The sequence below is a fragment of the Leptonychotes weddellii genome, chromosome 5 (assembly GCF_054177405.1).
Source record: "Leptonychotes weddellii isolate Sample4059 chromosome 5, ASM5417740v2, whole genome shotgun sequence".
In the NCBI taxonomy this organism is placed as follows: Eukaryota; Metazoa; Chordata; class Mammalia; order Carnivora; family Phocidae; genus Leptonychotes; species Leptonychotes weddellii.
The window spans coordinates 105,583,431-105,602,037 of record NC_138373.1 but is presented as its reverse complement, the minus strand read 5'-3'; the positions used below and the strand labels follow the sequence as shown (position 1 = coordinate 105,602,037).

Sequence of the window (18,607 nt, the reverse complement as noted above, 5' to 3'; positions counted from 1 at the left end):
AAAAAAAAAAAAAAAAGTAGTAAGTAGGAAGAACTTCAGAAGAATTGGTTCTCTCAAACTTTTATTACTTTTGCTTTAAATTATGTGGGGGCTTTTTACTTATCTACTCTCCTAGACATTGGAGACTTACCTGAGGTAAGTAGCTTTTCCTATGCATAGGAAGCAGGTTAAGACTATACCCACAGTCTTCTCAAGTTGATCCATTCAGAATGTATGGCTTCAAATGACCCCAAATGTTGGCTAATTGACCCAAACTCAGTCAGGTGTGGACCCTTCATAGCAGGAGCAAGCATCCCCCCAACCTTGACCAAACCTCAGAAATCCATCTTTAAGGGATGCCTGGGTGGTTCAGTCAGTTAAGTGTTTGATTCTCGATTTTGGCTCAGGTCATGATCTCAGGGTCGTGAGATCAAGCCCTGTATCAAGCTCCACACTCAGCACAGGGTCTACTGGAGATTCTCTCTCCCTCTCCCTCTGCCCCTACCTCCCCATCACCACCCACACACCGTATGTGCATATGCATATATTCTCTCTCTCAATAAAATCTTAAAAAAAGAAATCCATCTTTAAAAACACTATACAGGGAAGGCCACTGATATATGTTAGTATGTATTAAAATATATATGGTGTCTCCTACATGGAGATAAAAAAGCAAGAGCAATTGGCACCTGGCTGGCTCAGTCGGAGGACCATGCAACTCTTAACCTCGGGGTTTGTGAGTTCGAGCCCCACATTGGGTGTAGAGATCACTTAAATAAATAAAACTTAAAAAAAGAAAAAAGAAAAAGAGCAATTGGGGAAAACTTCCACTCTAGGTTGATTTGTTTGCTAGGCCATGTTTATGAGGTCAGCAGGGATCTCTGACTACTTTATTAGCCCAGTCAGAAGCCAGAGGGACGTGGTACTCTAGGGTCCAGAACCAGTAACTATGTCCTGCCTATGGGTTTAGGAAGTGGGATCAGAGATAGCAAAGAGGGGTGGGATTCTCACCTCATTTTCATAGGAGCTGCCAATCACATAGAAATAGAGATCGATACTGCTTTTGTATACCACTGTCAGGCCTTCCAAGAGAGCGATTTCACCTGCAGGGGGAGGGGAAGGTGGAAACAGTGGGTGGCCTGAGATAAGAAAGCAGGATAGAAGGAATTACCGTGAACTCCTGGCATTCAGCTGTTTGGGCTGAAGTATGGTAGGTCACAATAACCCCCAAAGACCAAAGTTGACCTGCTTTTTCTTTCCGGGTAGTAGCAGAAGAAGGGAAGTACAAACTTGGGGAAATCGAAATGTATCTTCTCCTCTAACCACCTCCCCACCAACTACCCTTATTTCCCTCCTTGTATATGAGACAGGATACTAGTCGATCCTTGGGAGGTGAAAATGCAGAGCGGTCACCTTTACAGACTTCCATTTACCTGCCCTAATGGATGCGGTACAATAAGCAGAGCTGCAGTTAAATTTGTCAAGTGAGGCTCATAAATCCAGGGACTAGACAGGTAGCTAACAGCCAACCTTCCAGCACGGTATTCCCGCGTGAGGTACACTCACCTCCCCATTACATTCTGGAGAGTTTATTATATGAGGGGAGGAGGTAAAAAGAGAAAAAGGAAGCAGTCATTTTATCCTTTCTCTGCAGTCCTGCTGCCACCCCCTGCCCACCATGGTTCCCCCAACACAGGGAGCAGTGAAAGGAAAATGACCTACTGTCAGTCCGATGGGTCTTGTTGAAAATGTTCTTCTCAAAGGCCTTTTGCTCCTTGACACTGGGGTAGGTGTCGTCATAGTACTGGTCAGTGAGAAAGGAGATGGGTTGGGTCATTAGAGCTGGGAGCCCAGAATGATTAGTGTCTGTGTTTGCCCTGGATCTTGGATTTCTCTCCTTCAAGGCATGGGGTGAGGGAAAAACACTGACACGAAGGAGGAAGAACTATGGAGGGAGGGAGTGGCCAGTGAGTAAGCAAATACAAAAAAAGAAAAAACAACTTTTAAAGACCCTGCTGTAAGCATGCCCACCTCACATTTCTGAGACTGTAGGGGCAGAGGTCTACAAGCCCTATGATGAAGCTCTGCCCCTGTCTGCATTCTAGGGGAGCAATCCTGAAACTACTCTCATCAAGTGCTCTCTAGGAGTTACCCCACGCCAGGGAGCAGTGCTGGGGAACACAAAAAGCACTACAAGCACAGAACACTTATTTCAGACCCTCACACACAGTATGAAGCTGAGGAATGGGGAAAGGCTGCATAAACCTCTCTAAAAAAAGGCAAACCCTACCCCAATCTCTCTTATATCTTAGCTCTCTTTTCTGCAAACTGCAAGAAGCAAGAGACCATCTAGCACATTGCTGAGCCCACTCCCAAGCTCTCCCTGGCACAGGGTGGGGATACAGGCTACTAAATCGCTCTGCTCTTTAGGGGCTAATCCGTCGCAGTCAGCTGAAGACCTATGACAGGTCTGGCATTTAGTAACTGGATAACTGTTTCAAAAGGTGTCCTGCATAGTTACATCCAATTACAGGGAGGAACAGCTGGTGAATTCTAAACTAATCTCTACCTGCTGATTGATTTATGCTGTGCTCGCCCGGAGTTAATACACCAGGGACAGAAAAAATTTCCACAGGAGGGGGAGAATATGGAGAGGAGAGGGGTGTCCTTTCTCCTCTCTTTCAATAGATCCGAAGTTAGAAACATCACACGGGGGACGTCAGGAGGTAACAATCTTGGTGGTGACTGCAGACTTAGGGCTGGAACCCTCTGGAACTGCAAGAGAATTCCCTGGAAAAACCCAGGCAGGGTGACAAGGCAGAAGGAAACGGGAGAGGAGTGATGGGCACGGGGAGCCTGCTTCTCACACCCAGACACTGTACTGTTCAGAAACCAAGGTTCCCAAGCTTTTCCCTGATCTGATGCTGACAACAAAGGAGGTCAAAATCTGTGAGAGGCAAGTATGGAAGCAGGGTAACTAAGATACAGAAGCAGTTTGGGTTTTATCTGGCGTAGGCACAGGAAAATGTAAGAATTCTCAAAATTATAGTATCAAGGAATATGAGATAACAGGGGCAGTTCCAAGATCCAAATTTCAGAATAAGTCTTTGTCTTGCTCCTAAATGAATTTCAAAGGGAATCTCACCTTGGCAAAAAGTCGATCTCCATCATTGTCCAGAATCAGGATGGCTTTGACAGTATACAGGGAGGGTTCCTGAAGAGATATGAACATACCTTCAGTCCTGAAGGCTCCTGCCACCACTGGCAGACCAAATATGTTCCCCTAGTCCCACTGGGGCTGCAAGGGGATACTGAGGTGCCTCTGCATGTCCCCTATCCCAGCCTGGTTAGATTTAGGCAATTCCCACTGAGAATGATCAAGTGGCGAATGAACTGAATTGAGGGAGGGGGCATTTCAACAAAGGACTCCAAGGCAGCATCAGAGAAAACAGTTTCTCTGAGCCAGACTCACAAAGGGTTTAATCAAGGTAGGTCATGCTGTTATTTCCAAATATTATGCTACAGTTATTTTCCAAATTACTCTCCCTCCCTGGTCCCCCATGCACAGGTAGGTATGGAATGTGACCAGATTAATTAATAGGCACTGCACGAGGCTATCTGAAAATAGGGTTGAATGCCCTAGTGTACTTGGAAGTTTCTGCAGTCCCAATGCAGTAGCAATGCAGAGGCATAAAGCAAGCCTTCCCTGAACCACCCACACACTGTGCAGAGGGAAATGAGCATACATGCATGTGCACACATTCATGCACACAGACACACCAGTTCTGAATGCAACCCAGTGAGACATCCATCTTCCAAGACTTCCCCTATGATCCCAATTCTTCTACTACACCCCCAACCACTACCACTTAACTTCCCAAGACATAAACCAATCTGAATTTGGGGGGAATTAAGAAGTACTAAGAAGAGAATCTAAGAAGCCTGGAACCTAGATATAATGAGCAGGAGGGGAGTGTTCTTTTACTACCCAAAATCAAATTTTGAGGATAATGGCTCTCATAAAGGAACCACAGCCTCAGCCTTAATGGTTACACTCAACTGCAAAACATAACACTTTGCAAAAGCTCCTCTACTCCTGCAACTTCAGGGAACCAGCTAACCAGGAGATGAAGAGGAAGGAAAGAGAGGCAGTGTTATGTGTATGGAAGGTGTCTGCAGTTCACATTTCTTTTTTTAATATATATACATATTTTTAATATATTTTTTAAGTAGGCTCCACGCCCAGTGTACTCACAACCCCAAGATCAAGAGTCGCATATTCTACCAAGTGAGCCGGTTGGTGCTCCTCACATTCCTTGAATTTCTTTTTTTAAAGATTTTATTTATTTATTTGAGAGAGAGAGAATGAGAGAGAGCACATGAGAGGGGGGAGGGTCAGAGGGAGAAGCAGACTCCCCGCCGAGCAGGGAGCCCGATGCGGGACTCGATCCCGGGACTCCAGGATCATGACCTGAGCCGAAGGCAGTCGCTTAACCGACTGAGCCACCCAGGCGCCCCATTCCTTGAATTTCTTTTTCTTTTTTTTTTTTTAAAGATTTTATTTATTTATTTGACAGAGAAAGACACAGCGAGAGAGGGAACACAAACGGGGAGTGGGAGAGGGAGAAGCAGACTCCCCGCCGAGCAGGGAGCCCGATGTGGGACTCGATCCTGGACTCCAGGATCATGACCTGAGCCGAAGGCAGTTGCTTAACCAACTGAGCCACCCAGGCACCCCCATTCCTTGAATTTCTAATCAACATTACTTACCATTGATATCCCTCCCCTGTACTATGAGAAAGGGCTGTTGCTTTGCTGCCTCCCTTTCCTGGCCTTACTTAGGAAACCCACAGTCCTCACAGGGGCTAAATATAATCTCCAAGCATGTGTTTAATAAAGACCCAAGAGTGAGGATGAAAGAATTATTGCCAAGGATCTAGAAACTACAACCTCTACAAAGGTAAACTGTCCCATGAGGCTCCAGGAGGTTTATGGTTCCATGCAAAGAACCAACCCTACCTCAGGGAGTTAAGAATGAGAGTAAAGGGAACCCAGTCTTTTGACAACAGGGTGATGAAGAATGTAAGCTTTCCCCACTTGAATTCTTGAGAACGGCAATTTTTGTGTTTTGTTCACTGATTTATTCCAAGTGTCCTGAACAATGTGTGACACACACTAAACTCTCAATATTTGTTGAACGATTATGAGAATTAATGAAGTGTGAGAATAAAGTAAAAATTTCTTGAAGCAGTAAGCATCTAAGGGACCCTCTTATAATTAGACTTCCAAATATAGGTAGACATTCTGGTGTGGCCATTTTGGGTGATATTACTACCAACTTATCTCTCCTCTGATAAACACTTAAGAGATGTCCACCCTATACACATTACTCCCTGGAATAAATACTCTGTCTCAAAATAAGGAACTCTGTGTCTAGCAGAGGTAAGTCCCCTAGAATATCATTTAAAAGGTCACAAATAGAGAAGCTTTCCTAACTCCTATGCCCCACAGAAAGATCTTCCCATAAAGCAGGCTCAATGCTATAACAACTGGATCCTCAATTCACCAAAGGGAGATACCAATGGGAATTAATTTCCTTAACAGAGGAAAAGAAGCCCACAGGGAAGGAAATTTAGAAAAGATCATTTTTCCTACAGCCTTTTCCCTGGAAATCTTTGGCTCTGTTCCTCTCTCTACATTCACAGGAACCTTGGAGAGCTTCCTAATGGTTTAAACTGGGCATTGATCTGGCATAGGTAACTGGTTCTCGCAGCCATAGAGTCTGGCATCCCTAGAAAGAATGGGATGGATCCCAAAGAAAAGAAAAGCCCTGGGGTGCCTGGGTGGCTCAGTCGTTTAGCGTCTGCCTTCAGCCCAGGTCATGATCCCAGGGTTCTGGGACTGAGCCCCAGTTCGGGCTCCCTGCTCCGCAGGAAGCCTGCTTCTCCCTCTCCCACTCCCCCTGCTTGTGTTCCCTCTCTCGCTGTGTCTCTCTCTGTCAAATAAATAAATATAATCTTTAAAAAAAGAAAAAAGAAAAGAAAAACCCTTATAGCCACCAGCCAACTAGGAAACAATGTCCTTTGCCCTTTGAGGCCAATGGGGTATGAGTGCCTAAAACTGCTGGCAAAGAGAAATAGATCCCTGGGTTCCGCTCCTAGCTTTCCTCACTGGCTTCCTAGAAGATGTTATCAAGGAAACTTCCAAAATAGGAACTAGATCTTACTGGAAAGGATAAAAGACAGGCAAAGGAAGGCAGGGAGAAGACCAGATCTGACTTACTACAGCTCTGAAAGAGGTAAGAAGGCACTAGAGAAAAGGCTGGTCATTTCAAACTTCCAAGGGATAACCACACTAAATAAAGCCAAGAATTTAGGCATGAGTCTAAATGATGCTTTAATTCTCCACTCTGCTACAGCTGGAGCCGCAGCTTCTCCTTTACTTCTCCTGCCACCTCCTGACTACTGCCGGTTCCACTTCCGCCAGGGGCCTTTACCTCTCAGGAGTGGGGAGGCCAAGAGTTCCTCTCATACCATAAAACCAGCCAGTTTAAAGGCCCCAGAAGCCATTACTGATAATGTAATTTCATCTTAAGTTTTTGCAAAGGGCAAGTTTATAAATAACTCCCAGCTATTGAGAAATGGGCCTCCTGGACAATGGACTAGGCTTGACCTTGTAACACATTAAATGCTGATTACTGAAAAAGACCCTACAAGCTTAGGGCCATGTTCAAAGGATTTAAAAGGTCTATTCTTCCCTCCCACTCCCAAATGTGTAGCTGCTAGAAAGCTTTCGAGACAAAGTTCTGTGATGCACTGACTTTCAGAGAGCCACAGCCTGAGTGTATAACAGAACTTCACCTCAAATGCTAATAGTGCCTGGAAATGATGTGTAGGCAGATTGGTTTGTGGGAGGTGGGTGGCTCAGACAGATTTTCCTGTTTGTTTTTATTATCAAGAAAACCAGACTGGGCTCCTCAGGAGAGCTGAAACAACACGGAAGAAGCAACTAGCCCGCTGCAAAGGAGTCTTTGATCTCAATCAGAGGCTTTCTGAAGCCTGGTGAAAAACATCTCCCAGTACCCACGCCCCCAGCACAGAGGGGACTAGAGGAGGAAGTCATTCCTAGTGCTGCCCCCTGTGGGCCTTCGAATGACCTGCAGCGCTTCCTCAGAATTATAGTCAGCAAAAATACTAAAAAGGCAGCTCTGGATAAACGCTCTCTATTTGTGTGTCTTTTAAGTCAAACTAGGAGAGGTGCGCTCTGAAAAAGCACGGGAATGAAGTCAGTTGACAATGTATACAGTAAGAGGGCACTCTGGGATAAAATCATGGAATGCCACCAGAAGAGGACTGGGGCGGGCAGGGCGGGGGGGTGGATAATAAGTCTTTGCAGCAGGCAGACAGGACATTTGAGGGCTAAGACTGGTTACTTTATTTAATTCACGGGGGAGGGAGGGACATGACCAAGAAGCCTTTGTGGAGTTAGAGGATGCTATCCATAGAGCTGAAAGGGCACAAGTAAGAATCCAGTTGAGATTCCTAGAAAGTTCTTCATTTTCCACTTATAAAGAAATCTTTATGGCCATGCCAAAAGTAGTACCCTGGCTTGGCAATAGGTTTTGAACAACAAGAAACAAGATGCTCTTCCCTCAACCCTATTTATAAAGTAAAACCAAAACAGTATAAACTAGAAGGAAAAATTCCTAGATACCACTCACAGCCACATAGCTAAGCAAGTATTTTGCTCCCTGATTCTGTGCCAACTTCTTTAAAATGAAAAACTCCTCTGGGGTTGAGGGCTCCAATTTGCCAGCCACAAGCCTAGGGACTTAAATGAAAAGAATTAACTCAAGGATTTGACAAGGAAGCATAGTTTTTATACACTACCCAAAAGTTTGCTTAGATTCAAGCACAATTCAGGAAAGACCAGGAGCCACAGGTACCACGGAACATAACCCAGATGCCATGAGACTAAATACTGGCTATACAGAGGAAACTGAACACAAGTCTTAGGAAGGAAGAAGTGATGTCAGGAAGAGACACCTAGGAAGAATCTTCCTATCTGACACAGATACAAAATGTGAAAGCACAGTCACTACTAAGAACTCATACGCTCCAGGAGAAAATGTCTCTAAATTCCTAAAACCCTTTATTATCATCTGGATCGGCCATTAATTCAAGTTCTACCTTTCTGTGGGACTCTGCTTCTTCATCAGAGAAATGAGAGGCCTGCCCTAGATCAGTTAAAGTTAATACCTTAAGTTACCGAAGACCTCTTTGGTAAGCTGATGAAATCTACGGACCCCGTTCCCAGAAAAATATACATTCACAAATTTTTATGATTTCAAGCTCAGAATTAAATATGATACTTTGTGAGGATAATAAGATGGTGTGGAGAGGGTAGGAAAAAAGGGGGGAATGAGTGATACTTTTATAAATCACCCCCTCTCCTCTGCCTGGCACCAAATAATGATTTCAATAAATAATGTGTGTGGCCTTCATAAATTAATGAATATGATTGAGAAAACTAACGCAGCCAGCAGGGGGAGCAAAGGTCAGCACCTTTCAATGACTAAATTTGGTGGCTGTGAGACAGGAAGGACAAAGGTAACCAAGCCCAAGCTCTTCAGGAATGCAAAATCTCAGATCCTCTCTTAACATTCAGAAAGCTGGGCCCCTGGCTGGCTCAGTCAGTTCAGCATGCAACTCTTGGTTTCAGGGTTGTGAGTTTGAGCCCCACATTGGGCCCAGAACTTATTTAAAAAAAAAAAAAAATTCAGAAAGGCTATTTGTAGAATTTTTCCCCAGGGTGACAAAGTAAATTCTCCAACTGTTATGAAAGTGAAAGAATTACAGAAATGCAGGACACAGCAAGCAGCACTGGAAAGAGAGAGGAGTTGAACAAGCAGAAATCAGAGTACTCCACACCAAGGCGTGAGAGCAACATTAAAACTTCCTGCCTTCCCAGTTCAGTAATCCAAGAGTTCTCATTTAAATACCACTCAGTAAAGGGAAATATTAAATGGAACTAGATCTATTTCTGCTGAGTCCTTAGTTATGATGTTTCATGCTTTCTGCGCCCCCCACCCCCCCAGCCACTGCCCCACATCTGCTAGTCTAAGAGAATGAGTTAACAGCCTCTGTGTTCATCTTTCAGTCTGTCAACCCAAAATTCAAAATTGCACCCCGAGGAATAACTGCTATCCTCTGCCCCAGTTTGTCTCCCTCTAATAAGTCCACAAAAAATAGAAAAGGGGTGGTGTGTTTTTTTTTTTAAGATTTTATTTATTTATTTGACAGAGAGAAAGAGCACAAGCAGGTGGTGTAGCAGGCAGAGGGAGAGGCAGAGGGAGAAGCAGGCTCCCCGTAGAGCAAGGAGCCTGATGTGGGGCTCCATCCCAGGACCCTGGGATCATGACCCAAGCCAAAGGCAGTTGCTTAACCAACTGAGCCACCCAGGCGCCCCAGAAAAGGAGGTGAAGAAAGTTAGTAGAGCTATCCAAACCTGTGGCTGTAGGTGGTGATATCTGCCTTGACAGTGCAAAAACTAAACAGCCAGATAGGGATACATGTGCTTCACTTGCAGCCTGAGACTTCGGTGACACAGCAAGAAAGGCTTCTGAAGAGATGGATGTGGTCAAACACCAGAAAACGAAAGCTAGGAAATCTAAGGGTAAGAGAACTCCTCTACTAATCAGATCTGAGAGAAAGGCAAGACAGAATGTGAGTGGGCCTTTGCCAGTACCAGCATCTTATAATGTGCATGGACTCAACCTCCCAATCCATCTTCGTCAGCTGCTTGAGGGCACTCTGCCCTCTGTCTTTCTAATTACTCTACTATAAGTGGATAGGTAAACATTGATTCTTTACTCCGGTTCAATCCTTTATTTGCTTCTTGAGTTTCCCTTTCCAAAACTAGTTGTCCTGTCAATATCCTAACTCTAACCAAGTCGTGTAAATGAAGTAAAAAACAGCAGAAAATATCTAGATGAAAAAGACCCTAAATCTGCCACTAGGCTCCCTCAAATATCTGGATAATTGCATTCATCCTCTGCCTCGAAGGGAAGACCTGGCTTTCTTCACATGGAGAACCCCCCTCCTCTTTTGACCGTGTGACAGCTCCCCTAGACCTTTGTTTTAATTTATACCTTGCCAGGGACCAACTCTTTCCCACCACTGTGAAGGAGAGGGAAAAAATATATATGAATACGTCGGAAATCTATAACGAGGTCTTTTTGGAGGGCAAGACATGGAGAGAGTTAGAAGCAGCGTCAATTGCTCTTTGGGGGTTTTAGTTCAAGCTGAGGTCTGCTTCTAGCAATCAACCATTAAAACAAGCCGGCCAGAGTAACAGCACAGTTTATTCTGATCATTTAATTTGAAGTGTCAATAAATTAAACTTCAATCAATTAAACTAGGTGTGCAATAACCCAGATGGACACCCCGACACCAACATAATCACAATAAAAATTTTTATGGCTGCCAGGGACCTCACCGGGGGCAGCGCTGGCACTGCTCGCGCCCTAGCTGAGAAATATATCTCCACAGTGCAGGAACGAGGAGATTGCTTCTCCTAACGAAATGGAGGGGCCAGGCACCGGCAAGGACGCAGCTGGGAGAGGGGCACAGGGGACTGCCAGGAACGAGATGGGAGTGCTTTGGGGGCTTAATGTAATTGATACCTTTGCCCAGAGCAGGGAGAGGGGGCATTTAGGCCAAGTACCTCTACTGTTAGTGCCAAAGGAATTTAACAAAAGCCCCATTAAGATGATTCAGGAAGCGAAGGCCACAGAGCAATATCAACCTTTAAGTCATTGATGTATTCTGTATAGTTTCCTCCTCCATATATACGCACACCCTTGTGCACTCTGGATGCCCTGAGTTTTGAACGAGGCTTAGAATTCGGGATTTGGTCATTGTTTTAGAATAAAAAATGTTACTAAGGGGAGAGAAAGGATAGAATTAAGTCTACTCGGAAAAACACTGGAAAAACACTCAGAAAGTGAATCTAGAGAGGATTAGGAAAAACAAAACCTATGATGAAAGATTTAAGGTTCTAGACTGCTAGAATAATTCAGTTTTGAGAAAAAAAGGTAAAGAGGGAAGGGAGGAAGGGGTAAGTCATTATCTTTAAGATTTCATTGGTTATTAATGGAGAATGGTGACCTGCAGAGATCCATCTCCATTCACAGCTAAGAAAGGGAGAACCAGCAAAAAACAGCGGGAGAGAGGAAGCTGAGTCCAAAGATGTAGGCTGGGAGCACTATAAAGCACTGGGAAGGAAGGTGATGAAAGGGTCTCTTTCCTTAGAGACTACAAGAGGACCTGAGAAAGATTAAACAAATCTGCTCAAAACCTAGAGCCAGATTACTTAATTCAAGGAAAAAATGTGACCCACCGTAAAGTACCTAAATGAAGGGAAACTACTGGTATTTAGAAATTCCCAGGGCGCCTGGGTGGCTCAGTCGTTAAGCGTCTGCCTTTGCTTAAAAAAAAAAGAAATTCCCATAACCAGACCAAATTTCGGCAGATGTTTCTTCTTGACCCCCTCTAGATTACCCTTCCCTTCTTCTCAATATCCTATGGCTGTGTGCCTTGTAGAGGTGAGGATAGAAAAATATACTTTGATCAGATTTCTCCAGAGGTCCAGCCAAACCCGGAAACAGAAATGTGAAAGGAGGAAGCCGACAAGAACTTTAGAAGGTGTCTGCCCTCTTTAAGTTAGAGTGTGGTCTGTTCAATATTATCACAGTATAGTAAACTTTAGTTCAGTAGAGAGCTAAGGTAAGATCCAGGGATTCCTCATACTTTTCACAACAAAGATGGCAATAAGTAATCAGATGCTGTTGAGTAAACAGAGAAGGGGATGAGGTTAAAAAGGACCAATGCAGGAAGGTGATTCTGAATCTGTTGGGGCTAAATTTCGTGGGCCGGTTTGTGAGGGTAGAGAAATAAAAATTTAGGGAGGATCACCTGATTCTCAACTAGGATTCCTCATCTGAAGCACTGAATACTGAAAACTATTTAAATAACTGCTTTTTTTTTTTTTTTTTTTTACTTCTCCCAAGGATGGTACAAACTAGTACCATTGTGGATACAGAGAAGTTGATTCATTACATTAATGAATGCCTTAGGGTTTAACTCTCCTAGAACTCTGGTCAAGAAAAGGCTGGAATGGTGAGAAAGATATACAAATTCTTAATTGGGGGCCCAAAATATAATGAAACTGTAAAGAGCAAAAAAAAAAAAAAAAAAAAAAGTTGGAAAGAGCTGACACAGAAGAAGGAAAATACTAGTTTAATATAAGAACTCTGGAGACCAGCACACGTATTGATACCTGTTAGTACTTTGTCCCCAACAAAAGCTTTATATAACTGATATTTAAAAGTACAATTCTGCATACTGAAGAGGTAGAAAGTCCATGATGAGAAAACCTATAGTAACATGAGAGAGACTTAGTCTGGGAGGATGAGGAATCAAAATTCAATTATTTTGACATGTGCTTCCTTGAGCCATCCCTTTTCCCTGCAATTTGGTTTCCCCTAACCCCATTACATAGATTTCTCATGACAAAGAATCAGTACGGTTTTAAAAGCAAAGTTCAGGGGTACCTGACCAGTTTAGTAGGAATCTGTGAAAGTGGCATCTTAGGTATAGATCAAAATGGATATAAGGAAGAAACAGATTGAAACAGACTTCATTGAGGAAGCAGAAACTGAAAAATGAGGTAAGAGAAAACGTGAGAGACTTTCACATATACCTCCTTCAACTCACCCCTACACACAGATCCCTTATTAAGAGGGCTCCCCAAGCATCATGTCCCTCAGTCCTATACCTCTAAGCAGGCTCCCTTGTAAACAGATGTAGGGAGCATTTTAAAATTTTCTAAAAACTTCCAAAGAAACCAACTCCCTGGAATTTATCCTAGTCTGTCAACTGGTTAAGAATACTGGCTAACTGCCTGGTACAGAAAATATCTTATTAAAAACTACTCAGGGGGTGGGACACCTGGGTGGCTCAGTCAGTTAAGCATCTGCTTTCGTCTCAGGTCATGATCCCAGGGTCCTGGGATCAAATCCCGCATTGGGCTCCACGCTCAGCAGGGAACCTGCTTCTCCCTCTACCTGCCACTCTCCCTGCTTTTGCTTTCTCTCTCTCTGACAAATAAATAAAATCTCAAAACCAAACAAAAAACTACTCAGGGAGTGCCTGGCTGGCTCAGTTGGTGGAGCCTACGACTCTTGATCTCTGAGTCACAAGTCTGAACTCCACACTGGGTGTACAGATTACTTTAAAAAGTTAACAATTTTTAAAAAAACCTCAGATTTTAAGCTTGCTGCCTGACTTGACCAATCCATACGATAAGAAAGAATTATCCCTATCTTTGCCATTTTGAAAGAAAAGAAATAAAACCTGTTATTCTCTTTTACCTGATGAAAATCTGGATATGCACATATATTAGAGCTGAAGGAAAAGATACAAGAAAACGTCTTTGGAAAGAACCTGGAATTCAACTCAATCAAGGAAGGAGACTGGGAGCTAAATTCCTATACACACATATATACTAACATCCCAAATTGCAAAACAGAGCACTTTAGAGAGGAATCCTCTAGTCCAGTTCTAAAGAAGGGGTAATAGCATTTTATTTGTTTTAAATATGGGCAAGGATCTAAAACAACCTTTAGCCACCAAAATGCTCATATAACCAGAGGAAGAGTTAGCATCCCAGATCCTGCACTAAGAACTCCTAAAGTCTTAGTGGGGAGAAAAAAAGAACAGAATAAGGAGTCTGGAAAAATATTCTATAATCCTGCTAACTCTATCAGGTATTCCAGAACTCTGATGGAATACATTTACCATGACAAACCTACATAATGGGGATTAACAGGAGACGGAAGTAAAAGGAAAACCGTTTTTGGAAGAAATGTAACGTTATTATCAAAGGAGAGTCAAACTGACAACCATGAGGAGGACCCTGTGATGACAAACACCTGCAGTCTATTCTTACAATTTGGGGCTAGTTTGAAGGTTTGGAGAAAGTCAAACCAGGCTATCATCCATAATGCTCAGAATGAGGGGGAACCTAAAGGACCCCGATCCAGTATGCTTATGATACTGTGCATTCTAAGGACTCCATGTGCTCCCTTCAACTTTCCACGGATTCCGCCTTCTCCCCGGAAGTGCTTCCTACTCTAAACCGAGGCTTTAGCTCCTACAGTTCCTATAATAGGCCACACACTTATTCCAGGGACTGGCAGAAGCTTCGGTCCCCGAGGATTACCCGGAATTCCCCTTTCTACCCCCACCCAGTCAGGCTGAACCCCAACTCCCAGCCCCTCTGGACACCGCAGCATCTCGGCTGCCCCTCCAGCTCCTACCAAAATCAACGCCTCCATCTTGCCCCGCAGCTGGTGCCGACGTGGAGCCGCAAAAGCTACACCGTCGCTGATTGGCCCCGCGTCCTCATTAGACCCCGCCCAGGAGGAGGATTATTGGACTATATCGTACCTGCTATTGCTCTATTGGCCAATCAGTGTACTAACTTGCTTAGCGGAAGCAAGATGTCCAGCCAGAAAGCGCAGGCATTTGATTGTCAGTGTAAAGACTCAATAAAACGCCAAAACCTCACGGTTGAATGGGGCGGGAGGGTCAGTGGGGCGGGGTTGTTTCCATGGGGAACAGAGGAAGCGATTATTAATTTTCAATTGGCAGAGAGGAGAACACGTGATATCGTTGGCCTGATTTAGCAACTTTAATCCGCACTCCCTTTAGAGGGCGCTGTGTCTCCTTAGCCCTCAACACTGGCCGCACTTGACGGAATCCTACCCTAATCCTCATTTCAAGAGCCCACTTTAGGGCCTGGGTATCCAAGGTTGTTTTAGCAAACACTGCTCGCTCTTCCCTGCGACTCGCTGAGATCCCTTCAGTATCCTCACAGTCTGCACAACCATAGAGTAAAGCCAAGAGATGCCCAGCGTATTAACTAGATAAAACAAGGCCGCCAGAAGTTAATTGCTACAGTAATAATTTCAAGATGGAGTCCCCAGGCTTTGCTGGGCCCAGGGAAGGAAGGACAAGAAGCCAGTGAATTTCTAACGCAGAGTTTCTTTGGCCAGACATGAAACGGGATATTAGAGCTTTGGAGACTAGAGAGGAGATAGTAGGAGGGACAAAGGGGCAGAGGGTCCAGGATAAGGAAGGGTATAGGGAACAGGGTCTGCGGTTTTCCAGTAGGGACAAGCTGTTGCAAAACGAGAAAAGAGAAGTTTACAGAATGCAGGGATTTCACAATATGGAAGGTTTTTGGTGAAGTTTAGCTTTCCTCTACCCCTAGGTTCGTTGGTGCCGACTCCTCTTAGGTCAGGGATACCTACTGCCTTATATTAGCTCTAAAGAGAGGTTTTTTGGTTTGTTTGGTTTGTTTGGTTTTTGGTTTTTGTTTTTTTTTCCATTTCTGACAATTGTGTCTTCAGGAGCTCTCCAAGAAGAACATCCAAACCTACCCAAGAGTTTTTCTAATAATTTCAGAGTAGAGCCAGAGGGCCTAAGAGAAAAGTATAGAACAATACAAAACTAGAGTTAACATATGGTATGAAGGAAGGTATATATTTTTCTGGTAAAGTCCCAGGTGACAAGCCTCATTTCTGGAGACAGTAAGGGCTTAGCCTTTATCTGTTCTGAATGGGGAGTTATTCAAACATTTAGCATTGTGCCTGGCATCACAAGGTTGTCCTTGGCTTGGCAGCTTAATGATAAAGCTAACATTTAATGACCATCTACTATGTGCCAGGCACATGCTAAATCTTTGAATAGATTATTTAACTTTTTTTAATAAGAAAAAAGTTAACAGTTTATTATAATTTATTTTATTTAACAATCTAGGAAGTTCCCAGCCATCAGCAGTTCCAGTGCAATTTCAGGTGCAACTGGGAATTCAGGAATCTCTGTGGAGCTGTTAGTGTAGCAAACATTGTAGGTAAAATACATGCATACTTTTGATAGCACATATGATCGGATCTCTCAAACTGACTTCATTTGGTTTTTTTTCTTTCTTCCTTTCTCTCTCTCTCCCTTCCTTCCTTCCTTTCTTTTTCTTTTTCTTTTTTTTTCTTCTTTCTTTTTAAAATAAGCTCAGGGCGCCTGGGTGGCTCAGTCATTGGACATCTGCCTTCGGCTCAGGTCATGATCCCAGGGTCCTGGGATCGAGCCCCGCGTTGCACTCCCTGCTTTGCAGAAAGCCTGCTTCTCCCTCTCCCACTCCCCCTGCTTGTGTTCCCTCTCTCGCTGTGTCTCTCTCGGTCTAATAAATAAATAAAACCTTAAAAAAAAAAAAAAAAGGCTCTAGGCTCAGAGTGGAGCCCAATGCAGGGCTTGAACTCACAACCCTGGGATCAAGAGTGAGAAACTTAACCGACTGAGCCAACCAGGTACCCCTCATTAGTTTTGTTCTCTGCAAACTGACTTGGGCCACTCAACATGGCTTTTATTGTTCCTGATGTTAGTGAATGTTCGCTTTATATAATAAATTCATGACCATCAAAAGATATCAATTTGGGGGTGCCTGGGTAGCTCAGTCAGTTGGGCATCTGCCTTCCACTCGGGTCATGATCCCAGAGGCCTGAGATTGAGCCCCACATTGGGCTGCTTGCTCAGTAAGGGAGTCTGCATCTCCCTCTCCCTCTTCCCCCGCTCTCATGTGCTCTCTCTCTCTCTCTCTCGCTCACTCTATCTCTCAAATAAATAAATAAATAATCTTAAAAAAAAAAAGATATCAATTTGATATATGTGGCGTCAGGGCCTTCACAGCCACCATAGGTTTTCTCTTCTCCATCCATTATGTTCTTACTAAATTCTACTTTACTTCCACAGGAATTTTAGTAGTTTCTCAACAACCCTGCAGCCACCATGCTGTAGCAATGCCACAGCCCTTACTCCAGGGCCACCCCCTCACTCCCAGCTGCCTGCTGCCCCGAGGCCCATTATTTAACACTTTTAGAAAATCTTTATGAAGTAGATGATTATTACACCCATTATATAGATGAGGAAAGTAGAGTTCAGAGCAACTAAACGATTTACTTAAAGCCATACAACAATTAATTGGCAGCCATACATTCAAGCATAGGAGGTCTGGTTCTAAACCGTATTCTTACCCACGATCCACTCTTCTAACTTGTGGTACAGCCTCTTGTGTATTCCAGTCCTACCTGAAGTACCCTACACCAATGCCTGATGTTCTGTAAGGACCATGAGGAGAAAAGGTGTGTGATGGGGGGAGAGATCCTCTTTCTTTGATAGAGTAAGTGACAAATTTTAACAGTCAGACATTGTTCCAGAAGATGGCTCATTCTTAGGTCTCCAGCCTATTAGGTGACTGTGTATAGGGGGAGGACAACTGGCTGGACGGGAGACGTTAATTCTTGTTGTGACTTAGACTTGATAAGCAGGAGCCTTCTGGAGCACCTGGCTGGCTCAGTCATAGAGCCTATGGCTGTTGAGTTCAGAGTTGTGAGTTTGAGCCCATGTTTGGGATAAAGATTACTTAAAAATTTAAAAAACACAAAAAACGGACTAGAGCTATCTAGAGCCCTATCTAGAGTTAAAGTTTTATCTTCCATCAGCCTTCACTTGAAAAACCTTTAAAAATCAATCAAATGGCGACGCCTAGGTGGTTCACTCAGTTGAGGGCCTGACTCTTGATTTCGGCTCAGGTCATGATCTCAGAGTCCTGAGATTGAGCCCCGTGGGGAGTCGGCTTGAGATTCTTTCCCTCTGCCCCTCTTCCTGCGCACATGCATGCACCCACATGCTTTCTCTTTCTCTCTCAAATAAATAAAATCTTAAAAAAAAAAAGAATCAATCAAATGGGAAACGAGTATGTGCCTGCCCCATATATATATGTGTGTGTGTGTATATATATATATATATATAATATAAAACCATGTGTATATGGTTACAAACAATTTATAAAAATGTATGGGAGGGGCGCCTGGCTGGCTCAGTTGGTGGTGTGTGTGACTCTTGATCTTAGGGTTGTAAATTTGAGCCCCGTGTTGAGTGTAGAGATTACTTAAAATTAAATCTTAAAAAAATATATGTGGGGAAAAAATGGAGAAAAAGCCTGGAAAGAAATATACCAAAATGTAACCAGTGGTTTGTTTTTTTTTTTTTTAAGTGCTAGGACTTTTTTCAATGTTTCCATATTTTCCAGGTGTTCTAAAATGTGTGAGGGGCGCCTGGGTGGCTCAGTCAGTTAGGGGTCTGCCTTCAGCTCAGGTCATGATCCCAGGGTCCTGGGATCAAGCCCCACATCAGGCTCCCTGCTCGGTGGGAGGCCTGCTTCTCCCTCTCCCTCTGTCCCTGCTTGTGTTCCCTCTCTCGCTGCGTCTCTCTCTGTCAGATAAATAAATAAAATCTTTAAAAAATAAAAATAAAAAATAAATAAAATGTGTGAGTGCTATTTAAAAGGAGAAAAATAAGCTATTTTTTAAAGGACAAAATCAACTTCTTTCCATGAAGCCTTCTCTGATGTCCCCAGGTGGAGTTGAACGTTTCCCCTGTGTTGCCATCATTGACTCTACTTACAGCCATGTTGTAACACATAGGTCTAACTCACTAGACTTGCCATC

General features: G+C 43.7%; 2 protein-coding genes and 1 pseudogene across 3 annotated transcripts in view; 1 reads left to right on the top strand and 2 right to left on the bottom strand.

Annotated features, from left to right (window-relative positions):
* Window positions 1-14,487, bottom strand: part of COPZ1 (coat protein complex I subunit zeta 1) — a 20,727-nt gene extending 6,240 nt beyond the window's left edge. Inside the window, exons 1-4 of one of the 2 annotated variants that reach the window (XM_081821819.1) lie at window positions 14,360-14,487; window positions 3,125-3,193; window positions 1,702-1,783; window positions 991-1,118 (exon numbers count right to left, since the gene is read on the bottom strand). In XM_081821819.1, coding sequence (XP_081677945.1) covers window positions 991-1,118; window positions 1,702-1,783; window positions 3,125-3,193; window positions 14,360-14,377 — 297 coding nt within the window. In that variant the 5' untranslated portion in view covers window positions 14,378-14,487. The remainder of the gene's footprint in view (window positions 1-990; window positions 1,119-1,701; window positions 1,784-3,124; window positions 3,194-14,359) is intronic. The other variant, XM_006728708.3, reaches the window with a different exon arrangement.
* ITGA5 (integrin subunit alpha 5) overlaps window positions 1-18,607 on the top strand; it is a 108,252-nt gene that overhangs the window by 64,903 nt on the left and 24,742 nt on the right. The window lies entirely within an intron of this gene.
* On the bottom strand, window positions 15,586-16,816 carry LOC102743351 (elongin-C-like; annotated as a pseudogene).